We start from the raw sequence: 13,644 nt of genomic DNA on the forward strand, positions 1-13,644 counted from the left end.
CCATCTTTCATGATGTTGCCTATAAGTACATTGGTGAGAATTTTTGTTTTCTTGACTTTGAGATGCAATCCATATGGAAAGCTGTAGACATAGAGCTTCTGCAACAAGCATTTCACTCCTCTTCACTTTCAGCCAGCAAGGTTGTGTCATCTGCATAACATAAGCTATTGATGTCTTCCTCTGATTCTGAGATGCTATTGTTCTTCATAGATTCCAGCTTCTCGAATAATTTGTTCAGCATACTGAATAGGTATGGAGAAAGGATACAAACCCTAATACACACCTTTCCTAATTTATACCATTAATGTTCCCTCGCTCTATCCACACAACAGCCCACTGGTCTAGGTATAGGTTTTGCATGAGTACAATTAAGTATTCTTGGATTCCTATTATTCTCAATGTTAACCATATGTATTGTGATCCACACAGACAAATGAAGTCTGTTCTACATCTCTATAATTTCAAGCATAGTATATAATTTGAATTATGCAGTATGTAACCTGTTGAGATTTATTCTTTTTATTCAACATAATTCCCTTGAAATTTATTCAAGCTGATGAACATCTTAATTTCTTAGTGTTGCTTTAATAAACATATCCTGGACAAATGACTTTAAGGAACAGAAACTTATTTTGTCACAGTAACTAACTTGGATAACCTTGGAATAGTAACTGGAGCTCAAATAAAAAGCTAGCCCCAGTTGGCATATTGTTTAACACTGTGAGATATAGCTACTCTGTGCACACATGGAAACAAGATGATATATGTCTATTATTTCAAACCATTACATTTGTAGCAATTTGTTATACAGCAACAGATAACTGATACATTGCTCCAAAGGTCTAGTTAAGTCATTAGATTCAAAAGTAGACACCCTGAAAATGCTTTCATGAACTTATTATCTATTAGTAGCTAACTGACACTAAGGATAACAGAAAAAGAATCAATGTCTTTGAGTTGTGGTGCTGGAGAAGAGTTTTCAACATACACCAAAAACCAAATACGTCTGTCTTGGAGAGGGTGAAACCAAGTTTCCTTTTTTTGAAGCTCCATCTCACACACTTTGGGCACATAGCCAGCAGGGACTAGCCCTTGGAGAAGGACATCATTCTTGGGATGATGGAGGGACAGCACAGGAGAGGAAGACCTCAGATGAGATGGATTGATACAGTAACTGGTCAATGGTGGTTGGTGTGTCAAAATCAGTGAGAGTGGCTCAGGACAGGGCAGGCTTCAGAGTTGCTCTACATAGGGTCGCTATGAGTTGCAGGTGACTCAATGGCATGTAACAACAACAACTGACACTAGTTTGTTTTCTTTGCAATCAGAGTCTTCTATACTTCTAGCTGCATACTTTGAAAGAAAAATAAACAAAACACCACCATTCTATTTGAATCATTTCACTTCCCTCTTCTGCCCCTCAAACAGTACATGATGTCAATCTGAATAAAATAACCAAAAAAATTCTAAGTAAGGGGATGGCAGTAAGGGGGTGAGGGAGGCAGAAAGAAAGCCATTTACAACTGAAGCATTTACAATTGAAGCAATTAAAAATAAAACCATGATATAAAATTATTTTGATTATTCATTTCTGTTTTGTCACATTGCAGTAACTTGCATCCTGTTACCGTGCTGGAAACTATGCCAAACCAGTATTTTAAACACCAGCAGGTTAAAAAACAAGGAACTCATGCAATATTATTCAAAATGGTTGACTCTGGAGAACATTATGCTGAGTGAAATATCCCAGTCACAAAAGGACAAATATTACATGATGCCACTGTTGTAGAATGGGACTGTCCTTGGGGTTGGGGAGAGACTGAGTAAGATGGGTCCAATAATGTATACTGCACTGAAACAGAGGAGGGAGAGAACCATTTAAAAGAGAGATGTAACTGGGTATTTCTGTCATCACAGGAGACTAGAGCGAGGGCTGCATGGTGGAGGGGACCTGGGGGAGGGTTTGTAAAACAATGAAAGAATCTTTTCTTTTACTTTTCCATAATTTTTGGACTCATGTACTTATAACTTGTTAGTCAAATTTGTGTCTTCTAGGTTGCAACACCCCCATGATACATCTTCAAGGATATGTACATGTACAGCCAAGCACAATCAATAAGAGTGCATCTGAATTCCAAAATCAATCTCCATAATAGTCTATGTGTTTCCTACTGTCAAAGGGGCCCTTTAGAGTAGTGAGAGAAGATCTTCACCCTGAAACCCACAGCGTCCCTTTTCAGCAGGAAGTAGCTAAGAGAATACGCCGTCCCCTTTTCCTTATGACTCAGGGTGAAGTCTCTCTCAGGGAGGAGTGATAGGGAATGGCAAAGGATACACTGACAAAGAAGATTAATCAGAACTGGCTTTGACAAGCACTGTGGCATTTGGACAAGAACAAACTGGGTGGAGGGTAGAGAGAATAGTGCAACAATGAATGAGTGGAAGCCCAAAATCTCTGTAAATGTTTATGAAAATTAATAAAATATAATTATAATTTAAAAAAAAAGAAAAAAAACCCACCAGCAGGATCACCCATGGTGAGCAGGTTTCAGAGAAGCCTTCCAACTCAGAGAGACTAGGAGAAATGACTTGGTGATCACCTTAATTTTTTTTTCTAAAGGAAATGTTTCCATTGATCATATGCCTTCTGCTAATTAAGTTACTAAAGGGGTTGTTGTTACTGTTTTTTTTAAATTTTATTTTATTAATTTTAATAAACATTAACAGAGATTTTGGATTTCCATTCATTCATTGTTGCACTTTTTTTCTCTACCTCCTACCCCCCACCTTCCAGTTCGCTCCTCTCTTCAAAAAGCAAAAGATAAACTTCTTCATTGGTATACAATCACCCCGCCCTGAATGCATGCCACTATGCAACCTTAATTCTGGATTCCTGTGATAACCATAATACTCTATCATATATTACTTCTAAACTGTTCTCTCCCTCATCTGGAAAGTGGTGTGGCACTTTCTCAAAAAGTTGCAAATAGAGATACTATTTGACCCAGCAATTCCACTACTGGGAATGTACCCTAAAGAGACAATAATCAACATCCAAGCAGATATATGCACACCCATGTTTATTGTGGCTTTGTTCACAATAGCAAAATGTTGGAATCAACCTAAGTGCCCATCAACAAACGAATGGGTAGAGAAGCTGTGGTATATTCGCACAATGGAATGCTACACTGCATTGGAAAACAAGGAACTCATGCAAAATTATTCAAAATGGGTGAGCCTGGAGGACATTACGCTGAGTGAAATATCTCAATCACAAAAAGACAAATACTGCATGGTGCCACTGTTGTAGAATCAGACTGGCATGAGGGTTGGGGTAAGACTGAGAAAAACTGGATAGATTATGTTGTTACTGTTGTTAAGTGCTGTCAAGTCATAGGTGACTCATAGTGACTCTACAAATGAAAGACCTGAACACTTTCATAACTTTCATCATTTCTCCAAGTTCATAGAGTTTCCAGAGGCAAGCTACTTCAGAAGTGGACGCACTCCTGTTTCTAAGCTTGTTTTAATTGGAGAGCTCCACCAAACACTGTCCACCATGGATAACCATTCTCACATTTGACATCACAGTGTTCAGCTTCACAGCAACCAAGAGATACCTTTGTATAGCAAGTGGACACACTAGGGCTATACAACCTGGAAGAATGTTTGACCAAAACCAATAAAAACAGTATTTTACAATTCCAGCATGCCAAGCAGGTGTCAGTAGAGGAGACTTGCCAAATGTATGGCGGGGTCTCTGGCACAGAGTCGGCCAGCATTTGGGCCTGCAGGAATTGTAAAAATACTGAATCGTCTGGCCAAGTCTGTAGGTTGAGGGCAGAGGGCCAATGTTTTGTGAAATCTCGGTTCCAGATGGACCTTAGGATGACCTCTTGCATCTTGAGGAGGGACAAGTATGAAGTGCTCAGACTCTCATGGCTTTCTTGACACACTTGACACACTCAAGTGGGTGTCAGCAGAGGGGACTTGCCAGATGAATGGGGGTAGGGTGTCTCTGGCACAGAGTCCCCCAACATTTGGGTGTGCTGATATTGTAAAATACTAAAGGGGATGACAAAAAAATATTGTTGTTGTTAAGTGCTGTCGAGTCGCAGGTGACTCATAACAACCCTATGAACGAAAGTCCTGGACACCTCTTGTATAACTTTCGTCCTTTCTCCAGGTTCATAGAATTTCCAGAGGCGAGCTATTGTGGAAGTGGAAGCCACTACTGCTTCCTAGCTTGCTTTAATCGGGGAGCTTCACCAAACACTGTCCACCATGGGTAGCCATTCTCGCATTTGACTCATCAGTGTCACAGTGTTCAGCTTCACAGCAATGAGTTTCCTCTGTGTAGCAAGTGGACAGACCAGGGTTACAGGACCTAGAAGAATGCGTCACCAAAACCAATTAAAGGCCGGCCAGAGGGCCGCGGAGTAAAGTCACCCACCTTTGGATTGGAAGCATGACTTTCTGTCTGCTAGGCCAACTATGCGCCCACGCCCGCGCCTGCACTGCTGATTGTGCCGTTGAGTTGCAGGCGACTCATAGCGACCCTATGAACGAAAGTCCTGGACATCTCCTGTATAGCTTTCATCCTTTCTCCGGGTTCATAGGGTTTCCAGAGGCAAGCTATTGTGGAAGTGGAAGTCACTCCTGCTTCCAAGCTTGTGTTAATCAGGGAGTTCCACCAAACGGTGTCCACCATGGGTAACCATTCTCACATTTGACTCATCAGTGTCACAGAATTCAGCTTCACAGCAACCACGAGTTATCTCTGTGCAGCAAGTGGACATGTCAGGGTTACATGACCTAGAAGAATGCGTCACTCAAAAACAATTAAAGGCAGCCCTCGGGCTTGATGGGATTTTGAGCTAGGGCTTGGAGCAGGCTTCACAGGCTCAACCCCACCCTTACTTACCCTTACTTACAAAAAAATAGTTTCTTAAAAATATGTTTCACCATGCCTTTAGGCAGCAGTGAGGAAGAAACAGTGAACATACTGGTAGAAATGGTGACTCCTAGCAGTCACTTTTCAAGAACTATATCTTATGGAGAACATGCTCAGCCCACTATACATCCTAATCACAGTGGTGTGTCCCAAGAGGCATTTTAACAACTTAACCCTACTCTCTTGGACCAAAGTTCTTCCTTGGCAATGTGAAGAGGACAGGCACATACAGAGTCTTCTACAAGCAAACTCTAGACATAATGCTCACAATAAAGACTTTTTTTTTCATTCTCTTTGACATACTCTCAGTACCATCCCCTCAAGGAAAGGGGTGCAACCATTAGACATCAGGCTGGACAGCAGTCCCAGTTGTTGGTGCCTTCCAAGTCTGCCTCAGAATTTGAGCTCAAATCACAATTTTCCCACTAATGACTAAACCCACAGTGGAGTGTAGACATTTCCACTCAACACAGAACCTGGAACAGATAATCTCCATTGGGTTGGTCTGGATTTGTCATGATGGTTGGAGAGGAGATTGAAATGGTCAACAGAGTCATCTTGCTTGGATCCACATTTAACATCCTTGGTTACCAGCAGTCAGGAAATAAGGAGATGCATTGCACTGAGAAAATCTGCAGTTAAGGACCTCTCCAAATTACTGAGAAGTAATGATGTCATTTTGAGGACTAAGGTGTGTCTGATTTAGGCCATGGTCTTTCTGATCACTTGCTATGAATCTGAGAGCTGGACAATTATTATCATGACAGAAGAAGAATCAACATCTTTGAGCTGTGGTGTTGGAGAAGAGCACTGAACATCCCATGGATGGCCAAGAGTACAAACAGATATGTCTTGGAGAGGGTGCAGCCGGAAAGCTTTTTGAAGGCAATAACAATGAAGCTTCTCCTCACATACTTTGGGCTAGGAGGGGCTCTTCCTTGGAGAAGGACCTGATGCTGGGAAGGGTGCTGAGGGTAGGTGAATGAGAGGAAGACCCACAACCAGGTGGATTGACAGGGTGACTGCCGCAATGTACACTTGTATGCTGTGAAGTGTGAGGATAGTGCAGGATAGAACAGAGTTCAGAGGATCAACTTGATAGCACATAACAACAGCATAACTTAAGGGAACTCTGGAGTTAGGCTGAGAACTCAGAGACCATTCATCTCTGGCAGTTTAAATCCACCAGTAGTTCTGAAAGAGAACATTGGACAATCTCCTCTTGCGTAATTTATAATTTTGGTAATCTACTGGAGGGTCCATTATAAATTAGTTCTGATTCCACAGCAGTGAGTTTGGCATAATAGCCCGAGGATCTTCCTGTCTAATCTGGCTTCTTCCTTCCTTCCTTCCTTTCTTTCATTTCATGAATGTCAGATCTCTATCATGGCCTAAGATTTCCCTTGTCCAATCCATCTTCCCTTCACCTTTCACAGATGCTATGCCCAAAAACATCTCTTGTATTCCTAACTCAACCTCAGTGTCTGCTTCAGAGGACCCAACTAACTCTGTGGCCATATATTGCAATGCAAGAGAATTGAACCGAAGAGGAATACAATCCAGAAAGTGAAAAGAATGATTCTGACTTTCAGGGTGAAAAAGAGGTGAGAGACAAGTATGCCTGCCAGCTTCCAGGTTCCTGCTTCTCTACCATATATACTGATAGTTTTTCAACCATGAGACCCATTATATACTATTAATAATTGTCTATTTTTTACAGGAATTAACTTGGACTTTCACTCTAGTTTTAAGAAAGATAAATCAGCATTCTTTTTAAAAATTGTATATTAAATTGTATATTAATTTGCTAACACTATTGCACATATTTCTTTGTGCTATCCTTCATTCACATTGTGCTTCACACAATCATTCCCATTCATTATGTTCTATAAAATTAATCATCATTTAACTATGCCCACCATTACCTGTCTTTCCAGATACCTGCTGGATCTTTCCCATTTCCTTTATCCATCCCTCCCTCCACTTAACAAATTGTGCAACCCTGTGATTTCCCCCTGCCTATCCTCACTCCTCTGCTCCCACCCTCTCTTCCTTGGGTTCTACTGGCTATCTTTTTCTACAATAATGGTATTATGTAGTGTTTGTCCTCATGAGACTGAGTTAGTTTACTCAGCATAATGCTTTCCAGTTCCTCCAAGTTAGGAGGTAATTTTTAAAACTATTCCTTCTGAGTATTGCATAGTAATCCATCATGTGAATGTACCACAATTTCTCAATCCATTCAACTGCCATTGGACATTTGGGCCGTTCCCATGTTCTTGTGATAGTAAATAATGCTGTTATAAACATAGGTGTGTACAAATCTCTATTTGTGTCTCAGTTCTAATTGTCTTGAGGAGGAAGAATCATCAACAACCTATGTTATGCTGATGACACTGAAGATGAAACTGAAGAGGACCTGAAGTGCTTGCTGCAGAAGCTCAAGGACTGTAGTCTTCAATATGGATTGAAGCTCAACATCAAGAAGACAAAGATTCTCACTACTAGGCCAATTAGCAGTACTATGGTAGATGAAGAAGAGATTGAGGTTGTTAACAATTACAGCTTGCTCAGCTCCACAATCAACACTCTGGGCACCAGCAGTCAGGAAATCAAAAGATGAATTGGGGGACTTCTCCGAAGTATTCAAAAGTCAAGATGTCAGTCTAGAGACTAAGGCGTGTCTAATCCAAGCCATGGTCTTCACAATTACTTGCTAGGCATCAGAGTTGGACAACGACTTGTAGTACTGGAGAAAAGTCTTGAACATACCATGGACCTCCAAGAAAATAGGTCTGTCTTGGAGAGGATAAAACCAAGTTTCTCCTTGGAGGTTAGGGTTTTGAAGCTCTGTCTCACACTATTTTGGCATGTGGGTAGAAGAGACTGACCCTTGAAGGACATCATGTTCATAAGGAGATGGATTGATACAGTAACTGGAACAATGGGGATTGGTGTGTCGGAATCAATGAGACTAGCTCAGGACAGGGCAGGCTTCAGAGCTGGTGTACATAGGGTCACTATGGGTCAAGGAGACTTGATGGCATATAACAACAAACAACTCCTAGGAAGGGAATAGCTGGGCCATACAGAATTTCTATGTTGAGCTTTTTGAGGAAACACCAAACTTACTTCCAGAGTAGTTGTACCATTTTATAATCCCACCAGCAGTTTAATCAGTGTATTTTTTATACTCTCTTTTGAAAAATGAGAAGTTATAAGCACCACACAAACTACCATTCTAACTGTACTCCTAATATAGCTCTACAATATTCACTTACCATCTATCCACCTACAATGCACATTGTTAAGTCTGAAAAGGATGGAAAAAACCCAAAAACTTCCTCTCAGTCACCTGGAGAACAGGGATCAGGGGAAGCTACTAGTACTAATTGAAATAATCTTCTTACACCACGGAGGAGGAAGTACATGATAATAATGTTAACTGGAAAAGAGGGGAAGGGAAAATATAAATTTATAACTTTTACATTATATAAAAAGTAAGCTGTTTTCAGTAAAGTGTCTCATTGGCTCTGTAGGAAACAAAAGAGAGAAATTAGAACATATATTTTGGGTCTTGTGACCTCTACCATTTAAGGGGCATGTCGGGGAAAGATTTGATGCTTTGAATAATGATTGAAGAGCTAATGAGCTATAGGATGCTATCAAGGACATCAGACATGAAGAAAGCAAAAGATGAGAGTCAACAACAAAGGCGGTGTGCCTGATTTCATAGGGAGTTGCATTGCTGACTTGTTAGAGATTCACATCCTTGGAAGAAAGATGGGAGATCTCCTCCGACATGATTTACAAATTCAGAAACCCAATACTGGGTCATCTATGAGTCAGTTCCAACTCAATGGCAATGAATTTGCGTTTTTGAGAAGCCACAAAAAAATGAATTTCTAGTTTTTAAAACTACTTTAACTTAAGTTTGTTACAACAGCATTACATAGCTGATAAGGGCCAGAGAAAAAAATAGGAGAAGGTGGCCATGAAAGCCCAGAGGAAAACCAAGAGATGAAACCAAGCAGCAGCCAATGGAGCCAATCCTTGCCTGCCAACAATTGACCCAGTCAGTCAGGGCCAATGAGGTTGAACTGGAAGTCCACTGAGGCAGAGTGTGGAAGTAGAACCAGGGAGTGCCCAAACCTACATAACAGCTGAAGGCTTCAGAGGAGGTCAGGGTCTAGTCCCATCTCTTGAGGTAGACCCACTCTCATCTTCTGAAAGTGTCTCTTAATAAACTGTATTCTGCCTTTAACCATCCTTCTGCCTGTGTTACTTATTCTTTTTCCACTCTCACAATATTCACTTCAGGAAGCAGCCTCCCTAGAGGTTAATGAACCAGGTTCAGGAAACTCGCAGTACCTTGAGGCCTATCTAGGTGGTGCTTTGCCATAACTATCTCATGTGGCATTTAAAAATGACATTTGAGGGCATGGCCATCTGTGTGATTTATAGCAATTTCTCAAATGTATTTGTGCATGGGGTAAGTACTCACATGTCCCCCTCTCCTAGGAGTCAGACCATTTGTATGTGCATATGAAATCCTCTTAGAAGGCATGAGCAGAAGCTGCAGCATTGAAAAAATGAGAGAGGAAGAGACAAGGAAAAACAAAAACAAAAACAAAAACAAAACCTTTGGTTCCAGAAAATCTAGAAAAGAGGAAGGCTTATAGGGCCTTAAAACGGGCCAGGCCAAGCCAGCACTTTTGGAAAAGAAGCAGCAGTGGAAAAGGAAAGCTCTCAGGTTTAGCGACTGGAGACCTTCCTAATTGATTCCAGGCAACAGCACCGTGACAAAGCATCTATCAAACGCCGAGAAGTGGAACCTTGTGCTTTGAAAGTGCCACGTGGGCTCTCACGGATCCAGTTCCGCCCTCGCGCTTTCCCAGAGTGCTCTGCGCCGTTAAGAAGCGGCTCCCAGAGACTGGGGGCGTTTTGTGTTGGTTGGAGCCAGAGGAACATGATGGCGGCGACGGCTGAGTGACAGGCTTCCTCCGGGCGGGAACCGACGGCAGTGGTGGCAGCGGTAGTGCCGCCCTCACACAGCGCGCCTTTTCCATCCCGCGGCGAGTCACCGCGAAAGCGAAGCAGAGGCAGCCGTTCAGAAGTAAGTGGCCCCGTCTATTGAACTGTGAGAACCACCCCAGAAGCTGCGGCCTGGCAGAAAAAGAACCCTGACTTGAGTGGCGGCGGTCAGGTCAGGTGGTCCTGGGCCGACTGTGTGCCCTGTGACGCCGCCGAAGGGCCTTTGGGTCTGGGGGGTGTTTGGTGTTTTCCCCCCCTCCGTTTCGTCTGCCCTCCTCCGCAGCCTTGCTCCGTGGACCAGCCCCGTCCTCCCCTCGTAGGTGTTGGGGCTTGGCCCCAGCCCTCCATCTTCGTTTCTCAGCCATGGCGAGCAGCAGCGGCTCCAAGGCCGAATTCATTGTCGGAGGGAAATACAAACTGGTCCGCAAGATCGGGTCCGGATCCTTCGGGGACATCTACCTGGCCATCAACATCACCAACGGCGAGGAAGTGGCCGTGAAGGTGGAGTCGCAGAAGGCGCGGCATCCGCAGCTGCGGAACGAGAGCAAGCTCTATAAGATCCTCCAAGGCGGGGTCGGCATCCCGCACATAAGATGGTATGGTCAAGAAAAAAATTACAATGTGCTAGTCATGGATCTTCTTGGACCCAGTCTTGAAGACCTCTTCAATTTTTGTTCAAGAAGGTTCACAATGAAAACTGTACTTATGTTAGCCGACCAGATGATCAGTAGAATTGAATATGTGCATACAAAGAACTTTATACACAGAGACATTAAACCAGATAACTTCCTAATGGGTATTGGGCGTCCCTGTAATAAGTGTTCAGAATCTCCAGAGAGGAAGAGGAAAAGAAGCATGACTGTTAATACTTATCAGGACCCATCTTTCTCAGGATTAAACCAGTTATTCCTTATTGATTTTGGTTTGGCCAAAAAGTACAGAGACAACAGGACAGGACAACACATACCATACAGAGAAGATCAAAATCTTACTGGCACTGCCCGATATGCTAGCATCAATGCACATCTTGGTATTGAACAGAGTCGCCGAGATGACATGGAATCATTAGGATATGTTTTGATGTATTTTAATAGAACTAGCCTGCCATGGCAAGGACTAAAGGCTGCAACAAAGAAACAAAAATATGAAAAGATTAGTGAAAAAAAGATGACCACTCCTGTTGAAGTTTTATGTAAAGGCTTTCCTGCCGAATTTGCCATGTACTTAAATTATTGTCGTGGTTTGCACTTTGAGGAAGCTCCAGATTACATGTACCTGAGGCAGCTATTCCGCATTCTTTTCAGGACCCTGAACCATCAGTATGACTACACATTTGATTGGACAATGTTAAAGCAGAAAGCAGCACAGCAGGCGGCCTCTTCCAGTGGGCAGGGTCAGCAGGCCCAAACCCCCACAGGCAAGCAAACTGACAAAACCAAGAGTAACATGAAAGATTTCTAAGCATGAATTGAAGAACAGAAGAAGCAGAGCAGATGATTGGAGCAGCATTTGTTTCTCCCCAAAATCTAGAAATTTTAGTTCATATGTACACTAGCCAGTGGTTGTGGACAACCATTTACTTGGTGTAAAGAACTTAATTTCAGTATAAACTGGCTCTGGGCAGCGCTGGTGATGCTGTATCCTGAATTGTAGCCGCTGTAATTGTGAATATTAACTGAGATAGTGAAACATGGCATCCAGTTTTCTATTGCATTTTTTCAAGTGGAAAAGTTAACTAAATGGTTGACACAAATTGGTGGAGAAATTGTGCATATGCCAATTGTTTTGTTAAAGCCTTTTATTTTGAACTATACTGCTTTGAGATGTCATTTCAGAAGAACAGCATGAACAGTCTTCAGCCACAGTTGTGATGGTTGTAAATGCTCACAATTGTGCATTCTTAGGGTTTTTCCATCCCTGGGGTTTGCAAGTTGTTCACTTAAAACATTCTCAAAATGGTTGGCTTCTTGTTTGCAAGTCAGCTGATACGGTAGCAACCAAAGATTCCAGTGTTTGAGCATATGAAAGACTGCCTGCTAACCTGTGCTAGAATAACAGCATCTAAAGTGAAGATTTAAGAAACTTAGTGACTACTAGATTATCTTTAGGACTCTGCATTAACTCTATAATGTTCTTGGTATTAAAGGAAAAAAACCCCAATATTTGTCACAGAAAATTAGTTACCATCTTACAACTGAACATGTATGTATGTTGCTTAGATAAATGTAATCACTGTGAACATCTATATGATCTGGGATTTTGTTTTTATTTTGAAATGGGAGCTTTTTTGTTTACAAGTTCATTAAAAACTAAAAACTGTTTCTGTAAGGATATGAAATTTTTTGAAAAAAAAAAAGAAACAACAAAAATGCCTTGCTAACTTACTATGAATTCAAGATCTCCCCAATTTTTTAATAGACTACTTCAAGCCATTTGTTAAGTATGTTCCTTTATAAATCATTTTTGATTTAGTGTTAACAACTATTCTCAAAATTTGTTTTGTTTGTTTTAAAGTTTTGTAAATTTATTGTTTTTGGTCTGAAGGGGAAAGGCATTCTTTCATTTTCTTTTTTTTTCTCTCCCTCCTCTTAAAATGACTTGCAGCCACAATTCCTAGTTCTGCCAATTCCAGGACATGGTATTGTAACTCCTGCTGCCTCTGACTTTACAGCTGGACTGATTTTATTAAGAATAAAAGTGTTAAAGGGTTTAACTATGAAAGAAAGTTTTCTTTAAAATGTTAGTGAAATAATTCTAACGAGATTGAATCTTGTTCTTGGAGAGCACCACACTATGTGAGACTCATGTGATTGTGGACCCTCCTGGCCCCACCCACTTCCATAGGTTATTGTGGGTTTCCTCTCTTCAAATCTTATTTCTGAACTCTTTTTCTCTAACCCAAGAGAAAGAAAACTTAGGGTAATTCTTTAAATCGTGTAATTTATTCATTTGTAGCATGTCAGAATAAATTAAGAAAACATTTGTGTGAAAACGCAGCCACGAGCCTATTGTGTAAATGTGGGCATTTTGTACCATAACCTTGAAACTGTAATTTGATACTGTTTGGTCAGATTGTCAGGTTTAATTTGTATTTGTTAGGTTTTTATTATTATTTCATTTGAAATATACTTTAGCAATAGTTATTTTCATGATCACCATATTTTATGATTTAGGGATGTGTGTTAGTACCATAATATTGGAGAAATCTTAATGAGTACGAACTTCTGGGGGTAGGCAAGCTTCCTTGTTTCTTTTCTATTCACCTTTGTGAGTTAAGATAATTTGTTTTCTTGATTAAAAACCCTTTGATACTTTTAGCCAGAAATCAGTCTCATAAAGCTATTTTTGAGTATAGTTTGTATAAAATAAAAATGTTTAGCTTTGGTGATAACTTTTCCAAGCTGAACTCCCTCTAGCAAGATGTTTTTCAGTGCTCTTATTTACTATGCACATAGACTGTGCACTTTTCTGAAATATTTTTGTAACACTTAACTTTTTTATATTTTTGCCATTTGAAAAAGTTGTGGTGTAGTTGGTCTGTAATTACGTTGCAGATTTAAAACTGCTGTTAGCTTTGTAAATCAAAATATAGGTGTTTCTGTCTTGGTATATTGTCATTCCATCTGCAGCTGGAGCTGGAATCCCATTTGATCTTC

General features: G+C 41.0%; 1 protein-coding gene across 1 annotated transcript; it reads left to right on the forward strand.

The window, feature by feature from the left end:
• The first annotated feature begins 10,251 nt into the window (after positions 1–10,251).
• Positions 10,252–11,449, forward strand: LOC102860521 (casein kinase I isoform alpha-like). Its single transcript, XM_006889597.1, has one exon. It carries the CDS (start codon positions 10,352–10,354, stop codon positions 11,447–11,449), a length of 1,098 nt encoding a protein of 365 aa, XP_006889659.1. The 5' UTR covers positions 10,252–10,351.
• Positions 11,450–13,644: the final 2,195 nt, after the last annotated feature.

Source organism: Elephantulus edwardii, unplaced genomic scaffold (genome assembly GCF_000299155.1).
Source record: "Elephantulus edwardii isolate Elephantulus edwardi_28Jun2011 unplaced genomic scaffold, EleEdw1.0 scaffold00079, whole genome shotgun sequence".
Lineage (NCBI taxonomy): Eukaryota > Metazoa > Chordata > Mammalia > Macroscelidea > Macroscelididae > Elephantulus > Elephantulus edwardii.

Excerpts from the sequence above, each read along its gene's own strand:
- LOC102860521 (XM_006889597.1), top strand. The coding sequence starts at position 10,352 with ATGGCGAGCAGCAGCGGCTCCAAGGCCGAATTCATTGTCGGAGGGAAA.